The sequence below is a fragment of the Sinocyclocheilus anshuiensis genome, unplaced genomic scaffold, assembly GCF_001515605.1.
Source record: "Sinocyclocheilus anshuiensis isolate Anshui unplaced genomic scaffold, SAMN03320099.WGS_v1.1 scaffold590, whole genome shotgun sequence".
Taxonomy (NCBI): Eukaryota; Metazoa; Chordata; class Actinopteri; order Cypriniformes; family Cyprinidae; genus Sinocyclocheilus; species Sinocyclocheilus anshuiensis.
The window spans coordinates 1,667,465-1,677,652 of record NW_015544192.1 but is presented as its reverse complement, the minus strand read 5'-3'; the positions used below and the strand labels follow the sequence as shown (position 1 = coordinate 1,677,652).

Below are 10,188 nucleotides of genomic sequence, written 5' to 3'. Positions count from 1 at the left end.
ATATTCCTGATCTGAAATCATCATGTCACAAGTGACATAGGGATATTTAGGCTTCAAGTGGTAAAACAGATGAATTCACTTGAGAAACCTGTACTGTTGAATACACAGATGGTTTAAGGGCTTTTCTGAGGTTACTGATATAGAGCCCTGCCCCTGCTTTGACCCCTGACCTTGATGATGCTGTATCAGTTCTTCCAAAGGGCTGTAAATCCTTTGAAGCAAGCAAACAGTGACAATCTTTTTTGTCCTTATGGACAGATATGATATCACTGATAACCCCTAACCCCACCCCAACTCATTCCAACTCATTCCTGCCTACTGCCCTAGATGTTTCCTCGGGACATGCAGCATTCTGTGTGCTTCCTGTTTATACTTCCAGGATATGTGCGTTTTAGCTATAGCTTGAAAGAACTATATGCAAATACTCTATTTGGGCACACCTACTCATTCTTTTTATTATTACTGTTTTAGAAAAACAATAAAATCCTTCAAACTATGAAATAACAAAAGTGAAATATGTGAATTATGTAGCATGCAAAATGTAAATGAATCAAAACCATCTGCCTTTTTTTAAAAACCACCCTTTGCCTAGATTACACTCTTGGCGTTCTCTCAGACAGTTCATGAGAGCACTGCTTTTTCTTTGCTATCTTCTCCAGCTCATTCCTATAAAATGATATTAATGTTGTTATTACTTTTTTGTATTGCATTTTTGTCATACGTAGATACCATTTATATTTGTCTACAAAACTAATTTCACACAGCCCAAAGTCCAAAACCTTTACTCTATCACTGTATATACTGTATGTACATGAGCTTGCATTTAGCCTCTGGTATTTACATTAAACAGGGACAGATGGAGGAAAACAGGCCACAGTCAAAATTTCCATGTGGTGTAGTGTTCCATATGAGACTGTTCAGAGCTAGAGCTAAAACTCAGCACGTAAGAAAGACAGCGCTCTCTGGTGTGGTGAAATGATGTCTACAGTATGATTATTAAAAATAAACAATTTGCGTACCATATAGATAAGATAAAATAAAATAAATTAAGGTTCTCACATTTTGCCTATGCTCAGAATTAACAGAGTTTATTTTATTTTATTTTTGGTCTCATAAAAATGAAGCCACAATTATAGTTATAGTAATTATAGCTATTAATTCTACGTGAAAAACGTATACAAATAAAAGCAGTTTTTACAGGTCAATTTGTATACATTAATGGTTTAATAGGCTACATATCTTAACCCTAAATTGACATTTAAATAATGAAATAATTAAATATATTTTTTAGGCATTGCAGATTAATACATTTTCTATATTATAACACAATATTATGTTTTTGTTAGGTCATCTCTCTCTCTGTCTCTCTCTCTCTCTCAAACGATCGATCGATAATTAATTGAAATACATGCTACCCTATATTTCATATTATGTTAATCATATGTTTTTGGAAATTAAAATCGGAAGTGACGTTTCGGAGAATGTTTTCGGCCATGTTTGTGAGTGGCATCTTTATTGCTTTATAAAATGAATAGTATTATTACAACTCTGTTATAACTCTAATTCTATTGATAACTTAATATAGTCATGATTATCATTAAAGTTTCAGTTCTATTTTGCGATCGAACACTTCATTTTCAAAATGACAACTCGGTGTGCGGGGCGGCATGCGCTGGTTCGCTGTGAGCTGTGGTCTGTTTCCGTGGGAAGGTGTGATTGCGAGAGATTAATGACCCAGATCGAGATTAAAACAGGTCCTGCTGCTGGAAGTGTCAAATGTCATTTTGTGCTACAGAAATCTGACTGACAGTGAGCAGGTGAGTGACATTATTTTACGCTGGTTGTCACTGAGCGCAACATATCGATAAATATACAGAGTCGCGCGATGGTGTTCGCTCATTCGTGAGTTATTTCATATCAACCAAGACTAAACAGCTGTTAGCAACCTGTCCATGGGTTGTCAACCGGTAATCACCAAAACTGCCTTATGCGCGCGAGCTTCAACCAATCATGCATGAAAATCAGCTAAATAAACAATATCGACGAAATGTGACATTTTTTGGGGTTACTAATGCAGTACGCAGCTGTGCGCAGGTTGAGCGTTTCCAACTTGCAGGTGTAATCGTGTAAATCGCATTTAGATTCTGAACTGACATGCCAATTTTAGGTTTAATTTAAACACCGAATGTGATTAATGTCATCCTTTAAATGATTAACTGTTCATCGACATCTTTAATTTCCCGGTCGCTCAGTTAAATGAGTTAACTCAGCGTGCGCTCCTACGGAAAATAAATAAACCCCAGGGGTTTTGTGAATCCGTTTACCCAGTGCGTTGTACTGTGTTTGTGTTGGCCTGTGATGACAGTTTGCCAGCCCGGATCTTTACACCTGCTCGCTTCCTTGTCTTGTTCACAAACCCGTCTTTAATGCGACGCGTCAGCTTCGACTGTCATGTACTGTTCACATCACGGTCGCGACGCGTTGAACTATAATTTGGCTGACAGACTTGTCTGTCCATCATAACATCAAAACCAGGGTGCTCTGGTAACTCTCTTGGTATTATTTTGAAATGAATAAACGTAGGTTTAAATAAATGAGGTTCATGTAGAAAAATGTCTAACGTGTTAATGGAATAGTTAATTTCTTTCTTGTATGAAAAACAAAAGAAAGGCAGAGTGACAGCTTCAGTCATCTTTCGCTTTCATAATGTGTAAAATAATGCCGAAAATGAAAAATGACCGCAACTGTAATTTTTGTCAAACATCTCCTTTTGTGTTTCACAGGAGATTGAAAGTCATACAGGTTTGGAACAATATGCCAGTGATTTAAATGACAGAATCATCATTTTTGAATCGTAATCTTTTTCATTCCTTTGCATCCTGATAATGCCAGCCATTGTTTGTTTGTCATTTTGAGAAGTTCTCATCTAAATGTTGTACTGTTTGTGGAGTAATATAGTATATCTTGAAAGATCTTTTTTGAGGTTTGATATTTGGGAATGTTATTTTTAACCTAGGTTATTTCTTATATTTATTTATATTAAATTATTTTAATTTGTATTATTTTATTAATTAATTAATTTTTTTAAATGTGGCATCACCCAAACATTTTTTTTGAATTAGATTAGGACACTTAAGTAGATAAAATGCCGTTGATTTTGTTAACATAACTGAGATAAGCTTAATATAAGTTGTTTGTAACAGAAATACCCTGTATTTACACAGCGCTGAGGTGCCATGTGGCTGTGGCTTTGGGCGGTGTTTGTGTGGACGACTTTTCATCTGTCTGCTCACATCTCACATCATTTGCCTCCCTGTATTGCTGGGATTTCTGTATCGTTTTTAGGGAAAGGTATGACAAACATTCTAAGCAACTTTTAGTTGACTTAAAGCAAACTAATGTGTGTTGTAGTCTAGGTTGTTGTTTAACATAGGTCAGGTGAATTGGCTGTGTGACTTGTCTTTTTCTTTCCAAGGTCCTCGCGCTTAGTTGAAAGATGCCCAGTGCGGAGCCAAGGATGCACAGGTGGAAATGGCCCGTCCTATTTACCTCACTGTACCTGGGCTGTCTGTGTTTTCTCTGCTCAGTCTCTGGTAAGCAGGTCGCGTAGATTTTTTCCTGGAGATCTGTGATCTCTGTATGAAATATTTCAAAATCCGTGGCAGAAGAATGGTGAAAGCAGACAAATGTGTGCGAACAGCACAGAACGACATTAAAACAACACAGCTAAAAATATCAAAACTAAAAAACACTTGTCGGCATCATTAATCGACTAGTTGGATGTTGGATATATATCATCTGATATTGGATATTTAATTGTCCATGCTCATTTGCCCTATTTTAGAATGTAGAATATATTTGCCCTTACCTTATGCTCAGTTAATATAAATTATTTATAAAACAAATAATTATTTAATATTGTGTTTATTATTCATTTAATTATTTTATTGAACTTAATAATAGTAATCAGTATGAATGAATTAATTTAATACTAAATAATTAAAATGATTGAAAACTTAACACCTAAACGCAATAGCAAATCTTGGAATATACAGTGCCCTCCATTAATATTGGCACTCTTGGTAAATATGAGCAAAGGTGGCTGTGAAAATGACCTTTTCCCAAGATAACAGCTCTGACTTTTCTTCTCTAATAACAAGAGGTCAGAGAACATTCCTTCATACAGAAATCTCTCCAGATCCTTCAGGTTCCCAGCTTCATGTTGGTGGTGCTTCTCTTCAGTTCACCCCACTCATGTTCAGGTCAGGGAACTGAGACGGCCATGGCAGAAACTTCATTTTGTTCTCAGTGACACATTTTGATGTTTGTTTTGGATCATTTTCCTGATGGAAGATCCAACCACGGCCCATTATAAGAAGAGGCACTTGGGTTTAGATTTTTATCTGTTGGTATTTGATAGAATCCATGATACCATGTATCTGAACAAGATGTCCAGGATCTCTGGCAGAAAAATAGGCACACAACATTAAAGATCCAGCAGTATATGTAACTGTGGACATGGGGTCATTTTTATCCCTGTTTGCATCAAACATAGAAGCCAGTCCCGTTTGAAGTTCCAATCGTGTCTGACAACTGAATATGCTGGAGTTTGTTTTTGGATGAGCAAGGAGGATTTTTCTTGAAACCCTCCTGAACAACATGTGGTGATGGATGGGCAGTTTGATATTTTTTTAGGCTTTCTGACCCCAAGACTCAACTAATCTCTGCAATTATCCAGCTGTGATCCTTGTAGAGTCTTTGGCCACTCAAACTCTCCTCCTCACCGTGCATTAGGACGATATAGACACACGTCCTCTTCCACGCAGATTTGTAACATCTTTAGCTGATTGGAACTTCTTAATTATTGCCCTGATGGTGGAAATGGGGATTTTCAATGCTTTATCTATTTTTTTACAGCCACTTTCTATTTTGTGAAGCTCAATAATTTTGTTCTGCACATCAGAACTACATTATTTGGTTTTACACTTTATGATGGATGATTAAGGGAATTTGGCCTTTGTGTTCCTCATAAGTATATTCCTGTGGAACATTGTCCATGGCTGGACAATTTCATGCTCCTAGTCACCCTGTTGTGCTAAAAAAATGGAGGTATGAATGGGAATATACTTCAGAGATATTTTACTCAAAAGAATTTCTAGGGGTGCCAATAATTGTGGCCAACATGCATTGGAGAAAAACATATATTTCATAATGTGAGTTTCCCCCCACTTTCAATTGTTTTACTTCAATGAAAGGTTAGAATTTTTTGAATGAAAAATCAAAAAGATAAATTATGCAGATTTATTTTCACAGCTGCCTTTGCTCAAATTTACCAAGGGTGCCAATATTAGTGGAGGGCAGACATATATATAGATAGATAGATAGATAGTACACATAGCAAGTTTTTTTTCAAAATAAGAACTGTTGATTTTCAGCATAAGTATACTGTCCGATATTGGATATTTAATTGTGCATGCTTATTTCCTATATTTTTACATTTAGACATTTACATTTTACCATTGTCAGCATCTAATGCTTGTTTCAGTTAATTTTTTTAAACAAAAATAATTAATATTTTATTTCATTTAATATTTACGTTATTTCATTTAATAAAAAAATATAATAAATATAATTGATTTGTTGATTTATTCATTTATTTAGAAAAAATGGGGTAGTATATCAGCCATTTATCAGTTATCCTGATATCCCCGTGCATACAGTCCAAAACACTGATACTTTATTGCCATAGCTTTGCCATATTTAGTAATCCTTTCTTTTTCTCAGGTCTGTTTCTCCCTTGTTAACCTTTGTTTTTGCCTTGTATGTCTCAGGGGTTTCGGCCAGCATATGCACAGTAACGGGGGGTGTACTGGGTATTCACTGGAGCAGCGTCATTGGTCTGGGCTGGCAGCCCCTGGCAGTGGATGGGGGAGGGCCTCGGTGCTGGGAATTCTGCTGTATGAATCCCTCCTGCGGTGCTGTGTGGAGTCTTGGTGGACACTGTGTGTTACTGGCCTGTGCTCGAAAAGAGGGCTGCTCCATTACGTGGCTTCCTCAGCCACATAGAAAATCTCTAGGGCTTCTGCAGCAGCTGAACAAGAGCATGCGCAGGAAAACTCGAAATGCTGAGGACATCAGAGTAATCAGGGAAACAGAGCATGTAAGCTGTATTATATGATCTCAAAGGACTTTAGCAGTGGGTATCATTCACTAATAAGTGCATGCTAATAAATGTTTTAAACATTTAAAGTGGAAAGATGAGTATGCTTGTTATGATCCTTATTCTAATGTTGATGAATCTGGATTATCCGAGTTAGTAAACGAGACCCACTATTCTAAAGCATAAAACTTCCACTTTAACTGTTGATTTGCAGCATAAGTATACTGTCAGATATTGGGCATTTAGACATTTACATTTGACCATTGTCAGCATCTAATGCTTGTTTAAAAAAAATGTTTTAAACAAAAATAATTAATATTTTATTTAATTTAATATTTATGTTATTTAATTTAATATTTAATAGAAAATAAAAAACAAATAACACTGTTAAATATGTTTTTATATGCATTTTTACTGTATGTAATAATGTTGAGGTGACCTGTGGCATTTAAAATTAGGAATTTTCTCATTTATTTGGACAAAATAGTATAGAATTTTATATCACTGTTATAAAGCATACAATTTTGCACTTTAACCGTTGATTTGCAGAGTATATATATTGTACGATATTGGATATTTAATTCTGCATTTTCACTTCCTATATTTTTACATTTAGCTTACCTTTGCCATTATCTACTGAGTTAATTTTTTAAGAACAAAATAATTATTTAAGATTTTATTTTTAATTGAATGTTTAATTATTTGTATTTAATAAAGATTTATATTAATCCTGTAATTTATAATAATGAAAGTAAATCATTTAAAAACACTGTTCAATGTGATAGCAAATATTAATATGCATTTTTATACTGTACATTATAATGCTGTGGTAACTCGTGGTATTTAAAAAAAAAAAGGGGATATTTTTTGAAATGTAAGAATGTTTATTTTTAATTTATTTAGAAAAATAGTATAGAATTTTGGTATCACTGCCCTAAAGCATAATTTTACACTTTACCACTTGATTTGCAGCATATCACTGTGAACTAACTGATATATTCACCCTCACAGGAAATAGAACAGGGCTTGTCTGTGAAACCCACAGCGAGTGAGACCACCATCCAGTCCACCAGTGACAGTGGCGAACAGGCAGCTGTCTCAGCATCTGAGCATAATTCAACACTGGATACAGACACTTTGGATCATTCAGCATTGAACAACAGTAATCAGTCACCACAGTCCACATCTGACACCCATTCCGTGACTCCACCAACAACACCAGCTAGTACATCATGCTGCTCTCTATAATCATGTCAATGAAAAAATCAGTGTCTATTTTACAAAGCAGACTTATCTGTGATGCATTCAAATCTTGTGTAATGTCATTTGTTTTAAGTAACAGTGCGAGAGCTGGTTGTGTCTGCTGGCCACAATGTGGAGGTCACTTTACCGCGCAATGAGGTGGAGCTCAATGCTTTCGTAGTGCCAGCACCCCCTTCAGGTACTGCTCTAAATAAGCCATTGCAATTAGCTCTTCCTCCTTGATCTTTGTATTAATTTCTTTGTTAATTCCTTTAGGGGCTAACTATGCCTTTGACTGGCGTTTGAGGACACATCCAAAAGACTACAGTGGAGAAATGGAGGGTAAACACAGCAAGACGCTTAAGCTCAGTAAGGTACATAAAAATGGGTCTCTCACTCTTTTATTGTCTGAAAGGCTTGACTTTTTATATTGTAAACTTTCCTAATATTTCTGAACAATGTTTCCCTTAGCTGACAGTAGGCCTCTATGAGTTTGAAGTGGTAGTGGATGGTGACGGTGCTCATGGGGAGGGATATGTCAACGTTACTGTCAAACCAGGTAACTTTAGTATTGATGTACTTGCTAATTGTACTGGATTCAGTTTTCAGACTTGCGCACTGTTTGGGCAGCCCGTATAAATGTCACATAAAATATGTCCTGTCCTGTGTTTCTTGCTTTCTATAGAGCCACGAGTAAATAAGCCACCTGTTGCTGTGGTTTCTCCAAAGTACCAGGAGATTTCCTTGCCTACAAGCTCCACTGTGATTGATGGCAGTCGTGCGTATCAAATTTATTAAACCAATTTTAATGTTGTTTTATCCTTATAATAGCATGTTATAATGTTTTTGAAAGAAGTCTCTTATGCTCAACGATTTGATCAAAAATACAGTAAAAACAATAATGTTGTGAAATATTTTTACAATTTAAAATAACTCTAATTTTCTATTTTAATATATTTTTAAATGTAATTTATTCCTGTGATTGCAAAGCTACATTTTCACCAGCCATTACTCCACTCTTTAGTATCACATGATACATTTTTTCAGGATTTTTTGATAAATAGAATGTTAAAAAAAAACAGTGTTCATTTTACTGTGACTTTTGATCAATTTAATGCATCCTGAATGAATAAAAGTATTCGGTTTTTTTTATTATCTTACAGACCACAAACTTTTGAACGGTAGTGTAAGTTATGCATGTTGCTGTAGAAATCAGATTGACAGTACAACAGTTCTGTAATGCAAATTAGAGGTTTATCCTAGAGCTGCACCATTAATAAAAAGAAAGAATATTGAAGACAATTTGTTAATTGTGAAACTTGCAGTGACCGTTTCATTGTTTAAAATGGGAACATCAAAATAACACACAAATTAAGTGTTTTAATATAAGTTCTATCATGCAGAATATCAGAAAAATCTTTAATTATCAAATAATTCTTTAAAATTCTCTGTGGTGGCAAAGTGTAACATGAAATATCTGTGATCATGTGTCTTGTGTTTCTTAGAGAGTACTGATGATGATAAAGTGGTGTCGTGGCATTGGGAGGAGGTGAAGGGGCCGCTCAGAGAGGAAAAGGCCTCGGGTGACACTGCTATTCTCACTCTCACCAACCTGGTTCCCGGTAACTACGCCTTCAGGTATGTATGTCTTATCCATCTTTTCATTCACATTTTGGCCTGTTAGTAATCTTTTGTTTGGGCCTCCCTGTAACCATTTTGCTGAAGTCTTCAGACCTTAGGCGGTAATCAGAGAGCTACTGTAAAACCTGGCAAACCAGTCTGTCCTCAGGCAAACTATTTAAAAACACTCAAATATAAATAACACGTGACCCACAAGTGTGTTTGGAAAGGTTGTTATGCTATATCTATTTTTCCTCCTAAAGTCTTACAGTGACTGACTCGGATGGAGCTCAGAATTCAACCCAAGCCATGTTGTTAGTCAACAAGGCCACCGACTACAGGCCTACAGCTAATGCTGGACCCAACCAAGTGATCACATTGCCACGCAACTATATCACACTGTATGGCAACCAAAGCACTGATGACCATGAGAATCTGTCCCACGAATGGTCACTCAGTCCTGAAAGCAAAGGCAAGGTGGTGGAGATGCAGGTACGTGAGAAACACAATGCTATTTCGAATGGCATTTATGTTTATTATGTTTGCCAACGAGTGGATTAGTGAGCACACCTTTGTTTTGTTCTCCATAGGGTGTGAGGACGCCCATTCTGCAGCTGTCTGCCATGCAGGAGGGTGACTACACCTTTCAGCTAACCGTCACCGACTCATCTGGCCAGCAAGACACGGCTCAGGTCACTGTCATTGTCCAGCCAGGTATCTTTTTAAATACAGAGCACTCGGATTCATATTTAACTTGTATATCTATTTTTGAAGCTGCTATTTGTGCTTGAGCACTGTATGCAAAATCCCTCCAGAAAATAACAAGCCACCTGTAGCGGATGCTGGTCCAGACAAGGAGCTGACGCTGCCTGTTGATCGTACAACGCTGGACGGCAGCAAGAGCAGCGATGACCAAAAAATTGCCACGTACCACTGGACAAAGACCAAGTCAGTTACACGTGCACACTCTCCCTGCATATATCTTTGTTGTGTATATTTATAATTCTTGAACTTCTTGAATGTACAAAATCAAATTTTTGGGGCTGGATTTATTTAAAGGGGTCATATGATGCTATTTTAAAGATCACTATTTTGTGTCAACAGAATATGTTGACATTATTTTTCAAATACTGTACATTATTGTAGGTCCTCTATGCCCCGCCTCT

General features: G+C 36.4%; 1 protein-coding gene across 3 annotated transcripts in view; it reads left to right on the top strand.

The window, feature by feature from the left end:
- The first annotated feature begins 1,580 nt into the window (after nt 1-1,580).
- Nucleotides 1,581-10,188, top strand: part of LOC107696545 (dyslexia-associated protein KIAA0319-like protein) — a 16,875-nt gene continuing 8,267 nt past the window's right edge. The window contains exons 1-13 of one of the 3 annotated variants that reach the window (XM_016496938.1): nt 1,581-1,817; nt 3,225-3,351; nt 3,476-3,593; nt 5,832-6,160; nt 7,172-7,322; nt 7,497-7,601; nt 7,679-7,776; nt 7,874-7,961; nt 8,088-8,180; nt 8,908-9,040; nt 9,286-9,514; nt 9,613-9,736; nt 9,838-9,970. In XM_016496938.1, the coding sequence (XP_016352424.1) occupies nt 3,497-3,593; nt 5,832-6,160; nt 7,172-7,322; nt 7,497-7,601; nt 7,679-7,776; nt 7,874-7,961; nt 8,088-8,180; nt 8,908-9,040; nt 9,286-9,514; nt 9,613-9,736; nt 9,838-9,970 (1,580 nt within the window). In that variant the 5' untranslated portion in view covers nt 1,581-1,817; nt 3,225-3,351; nt 3,476-3,496. Of the gene's footprint in view, nt 1,818-3,224; nt 3,352-3,475; nt 3,594-5,831; nt 6,161-7,171; nt 7,386-7,496; nt 7,602-7,678; nt 7,777-7,873; nt 7,962-8,087; nt 8,181-8,907; nt 9,041-9,285; nt 9,515-9,612; nt 9,737-9,837; nt 9,971-10,188 lie in introns of all 3 variants that reach the window. The other 2 variants (XM_016496937.1, XM_016496935.1) reach the window with 2 other exon arrangements.